The following is a 15,660-nucleotide window of genomic DNA, read 5'->3' on the forward strand; positions in this document are numbered from 1 at the left end:
ATGTAAGTGCTTTTTCACTTTGTGCATAATCGAAAGAGATGCAAAAGAAACAGGATCAATATCCTGTGAGACAGAGTAAACTACTGTAACTACTAATATGGATTCAGAAATAAAATCAAGGAAGATGGGAACTGGCTTCAGGAAAAAGCTTCTCCGACAAGCTTCTATGCAGCAAAGTAGAAGAGGAAATCAGACTGCGTTGAGGCATAAAAAAATAACATACTTGCAGGTGCTGTCACCCCTGCCATGCTATGGGGGGCCATTACGGAGGTGCCAGGCTGCTGCTGCTGCTGCTGCTGTTGCTGCTGTTGTTGTTGTTGTTGTTGTTGTCCAGGGAGGTTCATTTGCTGGGTCATCTGTCCCAGACCAGCCATTCCACCCATTGGCGCTCCTGGTGGCCTAACATTCATGCCCATGCCAGGTGCTCCTGCTGGGGCCACTCCAGTTAAATTCTGGAGGGCATTCATGGGATCTGTAAATAAAGAATAAAAATGATACCATCACTGTCATAGCAAACTAGCAATTTACTAGGTTTTCTACAACATCTCAAAGAAAAAATAAAATAAAAGATTTTGCGGGGGGATATCAGAAAGTGGCCTGGCTAATGGTTGTACTCTGAATGTCCCCTGAAGATTACAAATGTGGCTTCCCCATCATATCAAATTTACACACAATTGGAGAACAAAACCAACAGACCTGAGTTACTTAACGCACATTTTATGTCAAGGAAAAAAACGAGGGTAAGCTGAAAGAAAACAGATGAAGCTGTCCATTTTCTAGACCAAAAGCCATGTAAAGAGCCTCTCGGGTCTTTAAAGTACAGCTCGTCTGATATCATAGGGAGGTTAGATTGCTTCCTCAAACACACCTTTTCTGATAGATCTATTCGCCCACCCACTGTCTTAAAGTAACAGGATCTAAAGATGTGTGCTAAGAGCTATTCTGCCAGATATTGAAGGTCACCAATTTTAAGGTTTTGAAAGGTGATAACATTTTTACAAGAAGCCACTGAAGGTGTTGTATGGCAAGAGATATGTGGGCACACACTAAAAACCCAACTCTATATGTGAAAAGAGGAGTGCAGCAGGCGTGACTATCAAGCAAGCAGGGAGGGAGGGAGGGAATGTGTGATAAACAGAAAAAAGGAAATTAATTAATGAATTACTTGGGAATCGACTGGTAGTAATCCTGCTCAACTACGAGAGAAAAACAGAAGGCCAAGAATGAACAGAGTAAAGGTTTATTTAAAAAAAAAAATAAAGGCTGAAGGCAGCGAGAGTCATTCACTAGGCTGACAGAAGTACAAAAGTTTACAGAAGAACAAGTTACTTACCTTTGGTAACACATTATCTGGTAGAGCCTATATTAAGCTTCATATTCCTTACCTTTGAATTTTTCAAGCACCAGACTGGATCAGGAAACTTTTGAGTGAGCAGTACCCCTACTCACCGTCAGGTGGCTTTGTTTGGTGCCACACAACGTCGCCAGAGTCGTTGGCGCCAGAAGTGACACTGTGTTCACCTATATAGGAGCTACACACCCGTGCGTGGGCGCCAGCTACTTTTCACAACTTTCCACGCCAGGAGTGCAGAGCCATCAAGTGAACTGAAAAGTGTCTGTCCAAACTAGGGCCCAGAAAGGGGAGCAACTCTAGCCCTAGAAATCCATCTGTAGAGCAGGGAAGCATGAGTGGGTGGTAAGGAATCTGCAGCCAGATATAGTCTCTACCAGATAATGTGTTACCGAAGGTAAGTAACGTGTTCATCTGATAAGAGACTTTTAGCTGCAAATTCCTTACCATTGAACAGATATCAAAGCCATTCCATCCTGGCAGTGGGTTGCAGACAAATTTAACTACACTAAAAAGTCCTGCAGGACCAAACAGACAAAATGCCGGTCTCTGCAGACCTCACTGTCCAGGGCACAGTGTTTGGCAAACCTGTGCAGGGACACCCACGCTGCTGCCTGGTAGATGTCCAGGACTGGGACTCCACGAGCTAACGGCGTAGTTGCAGCTTTTCCTCTGGTGGAATGGGCCCTTAAGCCCTCAGGAGGCTGCTTTTTAGCCAGGGTGTAGCAGATCTTAATACAGAGAATGACCCAGTGCAAAATGGTTTGTTTTGTCAATGCCCGACCTTTTTGCGCTCCAATATACCCCACATAGAGATGGCCGGCAACCCAGAATCTCTTTTGTGCGGTTCAAGTAGAACAACTGTTTTTTTTTTGGTCCATTCAGTGGAGTCACCCTTCTTCTTTAAAGGAATGTGGAGGTGCGCAAAAAGTGGGCAGGGCAATAGACTGTCCCAGGTGGAATGGGGTTCGTGTGCAAAGCACCACCTTGTCGGGGAAGACAGTAATAAATAGCCACTAGGAAGGCTGATTATGGTAAGCAGCCGGAGGGGACAATTGTGCAGCAGCTCAAAGGGAGCACATATAAGGTAGGTGAGAACTAAGCTGAGACCCCCACTAATGCATGATAAAGGGCATAGGGGGAAACATATGTACAAGCCCTTTAAGAAACCTATTTACAATAGGGGACTTAAATAAAGAGGGCTGGTCAAGCAGCTGCAGGAAGGCAAACAGAATGCCCAGAGCAGAGCCCTGCTAGGAAAGAGTAAGAATGAAGAGAAAAATATCAGAATGAGGGTAGATAGACTTTCCTGTACAATATGTTACACATTTTTGCCAACAGCAGGTGTATATCTTTTTAGTCCCAGACCGCCCAGCCACCAAGATAACTTTACAGACTTCGGAAGTAAGATCAAAAGCTATCATCTGTCACCACTCCATCTCCACGCAAGGAGGCGGAGAGTTGACAGCGTGGAGGACCCTACCCTGCTACTGCAACAGAAGATCTTCCAGATGGGGCAGACTGATCGGAGAATCAATGCACATTTTCAGAAGCCTGGGAAACCAGACTCTCCTTGCCCAGTCTGGAGCCACAGGGATGGCTTGCGCCCGGTCGTTCTTGATCTTCTTGAGAAGATCTGGGAAGAAGTGGTATGGGCAGAAAGGCATACTGGAGACCTGAACTCCACTCGGGCGAAAGGTGTCTCAGAGTGATTGCCACCTTGCAAACTCCAATGCACAAAACTGATGACATTGTGCATTCTCTTCGAAGTCAAACTGATCTAACCAAGGCACTCCCCACTGCTAAGAGTCCTTGCGTCACCTTAGACAATTCCAATGATGTGCAAATCTGTGACCAAGGAAAGGGAAAGGGTAGGAAAAGAATGATGTATGCGCTCAGCATGGATTTCTGTACTGTATTTAATTTAGCCCAAAAGACAAAGAGCTTGTGAAAGGAAATGCCTCCTTGGCATGGTTACCCCCTGACTTTTTGCCTTTGCTGATGCTATGTTTTGAATTGAAAGTGTGCTGAGGCCTGCTAACCAGGCCCCAGCACCAGTGTTCTTTCCCTAACCTGTACTTTTGATTCCACAATTGGCACACCCTGGCATCCAGGTAAGTCCCTTGTAACTGGTACCCCTGGTACCAAGGGCCCTGATGCCAGGGAAGGTCTCTTAGGGCTGCAGCATATCTTATGCCACCCTGGGGACCCCTCACTCAGCACAGACACACTGCTTGTCAGCTTGTGTGTGCTGGTGAGAACAAAAACGAGTAAGTCGACATGGCACTCCCCTCAGGGTGCCATGCCAACCTCACACTGCCTATGCAGTATAGATAAGTCACCCCCTCTAGTAGGCCTTACAGCCCTAAGGCAGGGTGCACTATACCATAGGTGAGGGTACCAGTACATGAGTACTGTGCCCCTACAGTGTCTAAGCCAAACCTTAGACATTGTAAGTGCAGGGTAGCCATAAGAGTATATGGTCTGGGAGTCTGTCAAACACGGACTCCACAGCACCATAATGGCTACACTGAAAACTGGGAAGTTTGGTATCAAACTTCTCAGCACAATAAAGGCACACTGATGCCAGTGTACATTTTATTGTGAAATACACCCCAGAGGGCACCTTAGAGGTGCCCCCTGAAACCTTAACCGACTATCTGTGTAGGCTGACTGGTTCTAGCAGCCTGCCACAACCGAGACATGTTGCTGGCCCCATGGGGAGAGTGCCTTTGTCATTCTGAGGCCAGTAACAAAGCCTGCACTGGGTGGAGATGCTAACACCTCCCCCAGGCAGGAGCCGTCACACCTGGCGGTGAGCCTCAAAGGCTCACCCCTTTTGTGCCAGCACCGCAGGACACTCCAGCTAGTGGAGTTGCCCGCCCCCTCCGGCCACGGCCCCCACTTTTGGCGGCAAGGCCAGAGAAAATAATGAGAAAAACAAGGAGGAGTCACTGGCCAGTCAGGACAGCCCCTAAGGTGTCCTGAGCGGAGGTGACTAACTTTTAGAAATCCTCCATCTTGTAGAAGGAGGATCCCCCCAATAGGATTAGGGATGTGACCCCCTCCCCTTGGGAGGAGGCACAAAGAGGGTGTACCCACCCTCAGGGCTAGTAGCCATTGGCTACTAACCCCCCAGACCTAAACACGGTCTTAAATTTAGTATTTAAGGGCTTCCCTGAACCTAAGAATTTAGATTCCTGAAACTACAAGAAGAAGACTGCTGAGCTGAAAAACCCCTGCAGAGGAAGAACAGAAGACACCAACTGCTTTGGCCCCAGACTTACCGGCCTGTCTCCTGCCTTCCAAAGAAACCTGCTCCAGCGACGCTTTCCAAGGGACCAGTGACCTCTGAATCCTCTGAGGACTGCCCGACTTCAAGAAAGACAAGAAACTCCCGAGGACAGCGGCACTGCTCCAAAAGAACTGCAACTTTGTTTCAAGGAGCAGACTTAAAGACCCCTGCAACTCCCCGCAAGAGGCGTGAGACTTGCAACACTGCACCCGGCGACCCCGACTCGACTCGTGGAGAACCAACACCTCAGGGAGGACCCTCCGGCGACTCCAAGACTGTGAGTAACCAAAGTTGTCCCCCCTGAGCCCCCACAGCGACGCCTGCAGAGGGAATCCCGAGACTCCCCCTGACCGCGACTGCCTGAACTCCATTTCCCGACGGCTGGAAAGGACCCTGCACCCGCAGCCCCCAGCACCTAAAGAAACGGAACTCCTGTGCAGGAGTGACCCCCAGGAGGCCCTCTCCCTTGCCCAGGTGGTGGCTACCCCGAGGAGCCCCCCCCTTGCCTGCCTGCAACGCTGAAGAGATCCCTTGATCTCTCATAGGAAACCATTGAAAACCCGACGCGCGTTTGCACACTGCACCCGGCCGCCCCCGCGCTGCTGAGGGTGTACTTTTTGTGCTGACTTGTGTCCCCCCCGGTGCCCTACAAAACCCCCCTGGTCTGCCCTCCGAAGACGCGGGTACTTACCTGCTGGCAGACTGGAACCGGGGCACCCCCCTTCTCTCCATTATAGCCTATGTGTTTTGGGCACCTCTTTGACCTTTGCACCTGACCGGCCCTGAGCTGCTGGTGTGATAACTTTGGGGTTGCTCTGAACCCCCAACGGTGGGCTACCTTGGACCCAAACCTGAGACTTGTAAGTGATTTACTTACCTGACAAAACTAACAAAAACTTACCTCCCCCAGGAACTGTGAAAATTGCACTGTGTCCACTTGTAAAACAGCTTATTGTGTTTTATGTGAAAAGTATACATGCTAATGTAATGATTCCAAGTTCCTAAAGTACTTACCTGCAATACCTTTCAAATGAGATATTACATGTAGAATTTGAACCTGTGGTTCTTAAAATAAACTAAGAAAAGATATTTTTCTATAACAAAACCTATTGGCTGGATTTGTCTCTGAGTGTGTGTTTCTCATTTATTGCCTGTGTGTATGTACAACAAATGCTTAACACTACTCCTTTGATAAGCCTACTGCTCGACCACACTACCACAAAATAGAGCATTAGTATTATCTCTTTTTGCCACTATCTTACCTCTAAGGGGAACCCTTGGACTCTGTGCATACTATTCCTTACTTTGAAATAGTGCATACAGAGCCAACTTCCTACATTGGTGGATCAGCGGTGGGGTACAAGACTTTGCATTTGCTGGACTACTCAGCCAATACCTGATCACACGACAAATTCCAAAAATTGTCATTAGAAATTGATTTTTGCAATTTGAAATTTTTCTAAATTCTTAAAAGTCCTGCTAGGGCCTTGTGTTAGTCCCTGTTAGCATTTCCTTTTAGAGTTTAAAAGTTTGGTAAAAGTTTGAATTAGAACCTAGAAACTAGTTTTAGATTCTTAAAAAGTATTCCAACTTTTAGAAGCATAATGTCTAGTGCAGAGATGAATGTGGTGGAACTCGACACCACACCTTACCTCCATCTTAAGATGAGGGAGCTAAGGTCACTCTGTAAAATAAAGAAAATAGTAATGGGCCCCAGACCTTCCAAACTACAGCTCCAGGAGCTGTTGGCAGAGTTTGAAAAGGCCAACCCCTCTGAGGATGGCAACTCAGAGGATGAGGATAGTGACTTGGAGGGTGATTCCCCCCTACCAGTCCTATCTAGGGAGGACAGGGCCTCTCAAGCCCTGACTCCAAGCATAATAGTCAGAGATGCTGGCTCCCTCATAGGAGGGACCAACCTCTCTGAAATCACTGAGGATAACTCCAGTGAAGAGGACATCCAGTTAGCCAGGATGGCCAAAAGATTGGCTTTGGAAAGACAGATCCTAGCCATAGAAAGGGAAAGACAAGAGATGGGCCTAGGACCCATCAATGGTGGCAGCAACATAAATAGGGTCAGAGATTCTCCTGACATGTTGAAAATCCCTAAAGGGATTGTAACTAAATATGAAGATGGTGATGACATCACCAAATGGTTCACAGCTTTTGAGAGGGCTTGTGTAACCAGAAAAGTGAACAAATCTCACTGGGGTGCTCTCCTTTGGGAAATGTTCACAGGAAAGTGTAGGGATAGACTCCTCACACTCTCTGGAAAAGATGCAGAATCTTATGACCTCATGAAGGGTACCCTGATTGAGGGCTTTGGATTCTCCACTGAGGAGTATAGGATTAGATTCAGGGGGGCTCAAAAATCCTCAAGCCAGACCTGGGTTGACTTTGTAGACTACTCAGTAAAAACACTAGATGGTTGGATTCAAGGCAGTGGTGTAAGTAATTATGATGGGCTGTACAATTTATTTGTGAAAGAACACCTGTTAAGTAATTGTTTCAATGACAAACTGCATCAGCATCTGGTAGACCTAGGACCAATTTTTCCCCAAGAATTGGGAAAGAAGGCGGACCATTGGGTCAAGACTAGGGTGTCCAAAACTTCCACAGGGGGTGACCAAAAGAAAGGGGTCACAAAACCTCCCCAGGGGAAGGGTGGTGAGACAGCCAAAAACAAAAATAGTAAAGAGTCTTCTACAGGCCCCCAGAAACCTGCACAGGAGGGTGGGCCCAGAGCCTCTTCACAAAACAATTCTGGGTACAAGGGTAAAAACGTTGATCCCAAAAAGGCCTGGTGTCGTAGCTGTAGTCAGTCTGGACACCAAACTGGAGACAAGGCCTTTCCCAAGAAAGATACCACTTCTAACTCCAATCCAGCTAAAACTGGAATGGCCAGTCTCCAAGTGGGATCAACAGTGTGCCCAGAGCAAATCAGGTGTCACACTGAAGCTACATTAGTCTGAGGGTGGGGTGGATTTAGCCACACTGGCTGCTTGGCCCCCTAACATGCAAAAATACAGGCAGCAGTTCTTAATTAATGGGACAAGTGTAGAGGGCCTGAGGGATACAGGTGCCAGTGTCACTATGGTGACAGAGAAACTGGTTTCCCCTGGCCAATACCTGGCTGGACAAACGTATCCAGTCACCAACGCTGACAATCAGACTAAAGTACATCCCATGGCTCTGGTAACTTTAGAGTGGGGAGGGGTCAATGGCCTGAAACAGGTGGTGGTCTCCTCAAATATCCCAGTAGACTGTTTGCTTGGAAATGACCTGGAGTCCTCAGCATGGGCTGAGGTAGAACTGAAAACCCATGCAGCCATGCTGGGTATCCCTGAACTGGTGTGTGTCAAGACAAGGGCACAGTGCAAGGCACAGGGTGAAAAAGTAGAGCTGGAGTCTGGAAGAAAGGCCCAGCCTACCAAGAGAAAAGGAAAGTCAGCTGGGAAACCAGCTGCAACACAACAAGAAAAAGAGAGCCTCTCTTCTCAGGAAGAAGGTCTGCCCTCTGAGGGAACTGAGCCTATGGAGCTGGAACCTTATCAGGTTGAGCTCTTGGGCCCAGGGGGACCCTCAAGGGAAGAGTTGTGTAAGGGACAAGAAACCTGTCCCTCTCTTGAAGGCCTTAGGCAGCAAGCTGCTGAAGAGTCCAAAGGCAAGAAAAATGGAACACATAGGGTCTATTGGGAAGATGGACTCCTGTACACTGAGGCAAGAGATCCCAAACCTGGTGCCACTAGGAGAGTGGTAGTGCCTCAGGGGTTCAGAGAGTTTATTCTGACCTTAGCCCATGATATTCCCCTTGCTGGGCATTTGGGACAAACCAAGACGTGGGAGAGGTTAGTCAACCACTTCTACTGGCCCAACATGTCCCAGAAGGTTAAGGAGTTTTGCACCTCCTGTCAAGCCAGTGGTAAGACAGGTGGACATCCAAAGGCCCCCCTCATTCCACTTCCAGTGGTGGGGGTCCCCTTTGAAAGAGTGGGTGTGGACATAGTGGGTCCACTAGAACCTCCCACAGCCTCAGGAAATATGTACATCCTAGTAGTAGTGGATCATGCTACTAGGTATCCTGAAGCTATTCCCCTTAGGTCGACTACTGCCCCTGCAGTAGCCAAGGCCCTCATTGGTATCTTTACCAGAGTGGGCTTCCCTAAGGAGGTGGTGTCTGACAGAGGTACCAACTTCATGTCAGCATACCTGAAACACATGTGGAATGAGTGTGGAGTGACTTATAAATTCACTACACCATATCATCCACAAACTAATGGCCTTGTAGAGAGATTCAAAAAGACATTAAAGGGCATGATCATGGGGCTCCCAGAAAAACTCAAAAGGAGATGGGATGTCCTCCTGCCATGTCTGCTTTTCGCTTACAGAGAGGTGCCTCAGAAGGGAGTAGGGTTCTCACCCTTTGAACTTCTGTTTGGCCACCCTGTAAGGGGACTACTAGCTCTTGTGAAAGAAGGCTGGGAGAGACCTCTTCATGAGCCTAAACAAGACATAGTGGACGATGTACTTGGCCTTCACTCAAGGATGGCAAAGTTCATGGAAAAGGCAAACAAAAACCTTGAGGCCAGCCAACAGCTCCAGAAGTGTTGGTATGACCAAAAGGCTGCACTGGTTGAATTTCAACCAGGGCAGAAAGTCTGGGTTTTGGAGCCTGTGGCTCCCAGGGCACTTCAGGACAAATGGAGTGGCCCTTACCCAGTGCTAGAGAGGAAGAGTCAGGTCACCTATCTGGTAGACCTTGGCACAAGCAGGAGCCCAAAGAGGGTGATCCATGTGAACCGCCTTAAGCTCTTCCATGACAGGGCTGATGTAAATCTGTTAATGGTAACAGATGAGGATCAGGAAGCTGAGAGTGAGCCTCTCCCTGATCTTCTGTCATCAGACCCTAAAGATGGCTCAGTATGTGGAGTGATCTATTCAGACACCCTCTCTGGCCAACAGCAAGCTGACTGTAGGAAGGTCCTGCAACAGTTTGCTGAGCTCTTTTCCCTAACCCCTGGTCAGACACACCTGTGTACCCATGATGTGGACACAGGAGACAGCATGCCTGTCAAAAACAAAATATTCTGACAGTCTGATCAAGTTAAGGAAAGCATCAAGGTGGAAGTCCACAAGATGCTGGAATTGGGAGTAATTGAGTACTCTGACAGCCCCTGGGCTAGCCCAGTGGTCTTAGTCCCCAAACCTCACACCAAAGAAGGAAAGAGAGAGATGAGGTTTTGTGTGGACTACAGAGGACTTAATTCTGTCACCAAGACAGATGCCCATCCCATTCCTAGAGCTGATGAGCTGATTGATAAATTAGGGGCTGCCAAATTCTTAAGTACCTTTGACTTAACAGCAGGGTACTGGCAAATCAAAATGGCCCCTGGAGCAAAAGAAAAGACAGCATTCTCCACACCTGATGGGCATTATCAGTTCACTGTTATGCCCTTTGGTTTAAAGAATGCCCCTGCCACCTTCCAAAGGTTGGTGAATCAAGTCCTTGCTGGCTTGGAGTCCTTCAGTGCAGCTTATCTTGACGATATTGCTGTCTTTAGCTCCAACTGGCAGGATCACCTGGTCCACCTGAAGAAGGTTTTGAAGGCTCTGCAATCTGCAGGCCTCTCTATCAAGGCATCCAAATGCCAGATAGGGCAGGGAACTGTGGTTTACTTGGGACACCTTGTAGGTGGAGGCCAAGTTCAGCCACTCCAGCCTAAGATCCAGACTATTCTGGACTGGGCAGCTCCAAAAACCCAGACTCAAGTCAGGGCATTCCTTGGCTTGACTGGGTACTATAGGAGGTTTGTGAAGGGATATGGATCCATTGTGACAGCCCTCACAGAACTCACCTCCAAGAAAATGCCCAAGAAAGTAAACTGGACTGTAGAATGCCAACAGGCCTTTGACACCCTGAAACAAGCTATGTGCACAGCACCAGTTCTAAAAGCTCCAGATTACTCCAAGCAGTTCATTGTGCAGACAGATGCCTCTGAACATGGGATGGGGCAGTTTTGTCCCAAACAAATGATGATGGCCTTGACCAGCCTGTTGCTTTCATTAGCAGGAGGTTACTCCCCAGGGAGCAGCGTTGGAGTGCCATTGAGAGGGAGGCCTTTGCTGTGGTTTGGTCCCTGAAGAAGTTGAGACCATACCTCTTTGGTACTCACTTCCTAGTTCAGACTGACCACAGACCTCTCAGATGGCTGATGCAAATGAAAGGTGAAAATCCAAAACTGTTGAGGTGGTCCATCTCCCTACAGGGAATGGACTTTATAGTGGAACACAGACCTGGGACTGCCCATGCCAATGCAGATGGCCTTTCCAGGTTCTTCCACTTAGAAAATGAAGACTCTCTTGGGAAAGGTTAGTCTCATCCTCTTTCGTTTTTGGGGGGGGAGGGGGGGTTGTGTAAGGAAATGCCTCCTTGGTATGGTTACCCCCTGACTTTTTGCCTTTGCTGATGCTATGTTTTGAATTGAAAGTGTGCTGAGGCCTGCTAACCAGGCCCCAGCACCAGTGTTCTTTCCCTAACCTGTACTTTTGATTCCACAATTGGCACACCCTGGCATCCAGGTAAGTCCCTTGTAACTGGTACCCCTGGTACCAAGGGCCCTGATGCCAGGGAAGGTCTCTTAGGGCTGCAGCATATCTTATGCCACCCTGGGGACCCCTCACTCAGCACAGACACACTGCTTGTCAGCTTGTGTGTGCTGGTGAGAACAAAAACGAGTAAGTCGACATGGCACTCCCCTCAGGGTGCCATGCCAACCTCACACTGCCTATGCAGTATAGATAAGTCACCCCTCTAGTAGGCCTTACAGCCCTAAGGCAGGGTGCACTATACCATAGGTGAGGGCACCAGTACATGAGTACTGTGCCCCTACAGTGTCTAAGCCAAACCTTAGACATTGTAAGTGCAGGGTAGCCATAAGAGTATATGGTCTGGGAGTCTGTCAAACACGGACTCCACAGCACCATAATGGCTACACTGAAAACTGGGAAGTTTGGTATCAAACTTCTCAGCACAATAAAGGCACACTGATGCCAGTGTACATTTTATTGTGAAATACACCCCAGAGGGCACCTTAGAGGTGCCCCCTGAAACCTTAACCGACTATCTGTGTAGGCTGACTGGTTCTAGCAGCCTGCCACAACCGAGACATGTTGCTGGCCCCATGGGGAGAGTGCCTTTGTCACACTGAGGCCAGTAACAAAGCCTGCACTGGGTGGGGATGCTAACACCTCCCCCAGGCAGGAGCTGTCACACCTGGTGGTGAGCCTCAAAGGCTCACCCCTTTGTGCCAGCACCGCAGGACACTCCAGCTAGTGGAGTTGCCCACCCCCTCCGGCCACGGCCCCCACTTTTGGCAGCAAGGCCGGAGAAAATAATGAGAAAAACAAGGAGGAGTCACTGGCCAGTCAGGACAGCCCCTAAGGTGTCCTGAGCTGAGGAGACTCTAACTTTTAGAAATCCTCCATCTTGTAGAAGGAGGATCCCCCCAATAGGATTAGGGATGTGACCCCCTCCCCTTGGGAGGAGGCACAAAGAGGGTGTACCCACCCTCAGGGCTAGTAGCCATTGGCTACTAACCCCCCAGACCTAAACGCACCCTTAAATTTAGTATTTAAGGGCTTCCCTGAACCTAAGAATTTAGATTCCTGAAACTACAAGAAGAAGAAGACTGCTGAGCTGAAAAACCCCTGCAGAGGAAGAACAGAAGACACCAACTGCTTTGGCCCCAGACTTACCGGCCTGTCTCCTGCCTTCCAAAGAAACCTGCTCCAGCGACGCTTTCCAAGGGACCAGCGACCTCTGAATCCTCTGAGGACTGCCCGACTTCAAGAAAGACAAGAAACTCCTGAGGACAGCGGCACTGCTCCAAAAGAACTGCAACTTTGTTTCAAGGAGCAGACTTAAAGACCCCTGCAACTCCCCGCAAGAGGCGTGAGACTTGCAACACTGCACCCGGCGACCCCGACTCGACTGGTGGAGAACCAACACCTCAGGGAGGACCCTCCGGCGACTCCAAGACTGTGAGTAACCAAAGTTGTCCCCCCTGAGCCCCCACAGCGACGCCTGCAGAGGGAATCCCGAGACTCCCCCTGAACGTGACTGCCTGAACTCCATTTCCCGACGGCTGGAAAGGACCCTGCACCCGCAGCCCCCAGCACCTAAAGAAACGATACTCCTGTGCAGGAGTGACCCCCCAGGAGGCCCTCTCCCTTGCCCAGGTGGTGGCTACCCCGAGGAGCCCCCCCCTTGGCCTGCCTGCAACGCTGAAGAGATCCCTTGATCTCTCATAGGAAACCATTGAAAACCCGACGCGCGTTTGCACACTGCACCCGGCCGCCCCCGCGCTGCTGAGGGTGTACTTTTTGTGCTGACTTGGGTCCCCCCCCGGTGCCCTACAAAACCCCCCTGGTCTGCCCTCCGAAGACGCGGGTACTTACCTGCTGGCAGACTGGAACCGGGGCACCCCCCTTCTCTCCATTATAGCCTATGTGTTTTGGGCACCTCTTTGACCTTTGCACCTGACCGGCCCTGAGCTGCTGGTGTGATAACTTTGGGGTTGCTCTGAACCCCCAACGGTGGGCTACCTTGGACCCAAACCTGAGACTTGTAAGTGATTTACTTACCTGACAAAACTAACAAAAACTTACCTCCCCCAGGAACTGTGAAAATTGCACTGTGTCCACTTGTAAAACAGCTTATTGTGTTTTATGTGAAAAGTATACATGCTAATGTAATGATTCCAAGTTCCTAAAGTACTTACCTGCAATACCTTTCAAATGAGATATTACATGTAGAATTTGAACCTGTGGTTCTTAAAATAAACTAAGAAAAGATATTTTTCTATAACAAAACCTATTGGCTGGATTTGTCTCTGAGTGTGTGTTTCTCATTTATTGCCTGTGTGTATGTACAACAAATGCTTAACACTACTCCTTTGATAAGCCTACTGCTCGACCACACTACCACAAAATAGAGCATTAGTATTATCTCTTTTTGCCACTATCTTACCTCTAAGGGGAACCCTTGGACTCTGTGCATACTATTCCTTACTTTGAAATAGTGCATACAGAGCCAACTTCCTACAGCTTGCCCGTCCCGATGATTTAAGCAGCCATGGTATCAATCATAAGGAACATTCTCAATGATGGGCTGATCAGAAGACGCCATTGGGAAAAAGGGACGACTATTGGAATATTTTAAGAGTCTAATCTGACGCCAGTGCTCAGTGAATTTATAGGATAAATTATGCCTACGCCTGGATCTCATGAAATCAACAGTAGCCAGATTCCCAAGAGGGAGTGGCAAACATGAGGTTGACTGTATAAGTTAGAACAAGTGTTTGGAACATGCCAAATAGGGTTTAGTATAGCCATGTGGCACTTAAGGGTCAATATAGTCAAATGTAATTTTTTCTGGTTATCCTGAGTAGTTGTACTTAGAGGGTAGCAAAGTTTAACTGAAATAACCATGAAATGGATAAGAGGGTTGTTTGATGTTAGTGTATTAACTTTAATGTAGGGGGTGAAAATTGCTTACTAATCATGGTCTGTAAAAACATGTGTAAATTGTACATTATCTTTTTCAGGTACATTTTTGATAGTTGTAAGAGGAAAAAAAGAAACGATTCTAGAAAAGAAGGGGGTCTACAAAGCTGAAAACCTGGCTTAGTTTGAAGAAAGAACTGAAAATGTGAAATGTCTGGCCCTACCAACAAGTTTAAAAATGGGACACTCCGCTCAAAAAGGTTTCAAAAGCAGCCTGACCTTCATGTTATTAAGGAATAGGGAGAGGAAGATTAATTCTGAAGAGCATTGCACATCAATGGAGTGATCCCACCTGGAGGAGTATTGTGTCCAGTTCTGAAGGCCTTGTTAGGAATACAGAGTACAGCAGATGGACGCTTCAACAAATGTTCTGTCCCAATACATTAAATCTCCTGTGGAATAATGAGCTAAATTATGCAGACTTCATTTTGAGTATTATGTCGAGATCAAGTGGGTACACAAGTAGTACTGCCTATTTGCAAATGACTCACAAAGAGTGTTATGTCCAGTTTTATTTACCCACTCACTGGAATATAAAAATACATTTCAGAAACTGTCTGTAGAAGAGCAACCACAATGAAGCATGGCAACCAATGTTCAGTACAGCATGGGGGTAAAGGATAAGAGTCCACCTGGTGGTGGTGGTGGTGGTGGTGGTGGTGGTGGAGGAGGAGGAGGAGGAGGAGGAGGAGGAGGAGCAGGTGGAGGTGGAGGAGGAGGAACGACTCAGTAGGAAAAAGCTTCAGTGGCTAATTGGCCCTGCGTGAGATGCATTTATCATGTGTGCCAGCATACTGACCTAGATGGGACCGGTCTGAGGCCGTTTTTCATTACATCATGTGACAACCTACAGTAAATTGCACCTTTTAAGTTGAGTGCTGGGGCAGTTAAATGAATGAACTTGCAAACAAAGCTTGTACAATCTAAAATACAGTTTACTGGTGTTAATGTCAAGGACTAAGTTAAGCAAGTCCTTAAGTTGTTTCATTGACGTTGCTATGAATATAGCAAAGAAAGCTGTTCCAATGTTCTAGAAATCTCCCCATGGCCTAGCACTGTGAAATTGTGTATAGATCTCCATAAGTAGTCTCACGCCATGAATAGACTATTAAGATCTCAAATTAGGAGATACAGTGGGGTGTCAGATTGGGACCGATTAATGAAATCTGATCCAAAAATCACATAAGCAGTCACGCCCTGTTCGCAATGACCAATGCCATAAACTGCTATTTTGGCTGGCATAACCTTTATTAACTGACATTCAGTCATAGCCTGGTCACAGATTCATAGATGAACACTGCGTAAACAGTGGCTACATGCCGTAGTCCACATTTTTTGCTTAAAAGCCCACGGAAGGTACAATCAAAGGTCAGAGTGCTGAAAATCAAAGATGCGCAGTCTTGATCGCCCATTATGCCTTTACAGTCCACCACTTCTCACTCTGTCTCTA

At 47.8% G+C, this 15,660-nt stretch overlaps 1 protein-coding gene across 4 annotated transcripts in view; it reads right to left on the bottom strand.

Annotated features, from left to right (window-relative positions):
* MED15 (mediator complex subunit 15) overlaps positions 1-15,660 on the bottom strand; it is a 411,818-nt gene that overhangs the window by 282,861 nt on the left and 113,297 nt on the right. For all 4 annotated transcript variants that reach the window (XM_069215144.1, XM_069215143.1, XM_069215146.1 and 1 more), the window contains one exon: positions 224-472. In XM_069215144.1, coding sequence (XP_069071245.1) covers positions 224-472 — 249 coding nt within the window. The remainder of the gene's footprint in view (positions 1-223; positions 473-15,660) is intronic.

Source organism: Pleurodeles waltl, chromosome 11 (genome assembly GCF_031143425.1).
Source record: "Pleurodeles waltl isolate 20211129_DDA chromosome 11, aPleWal1.hap1.20221129, whole genome shotgun sequence".
Taxonomy (NCBI): Eukaryota; Metazoa; Chordata; class Amphibia; order Caudata; family Salamandridae; genus Pleurodeles; species Pleurodeles waltl.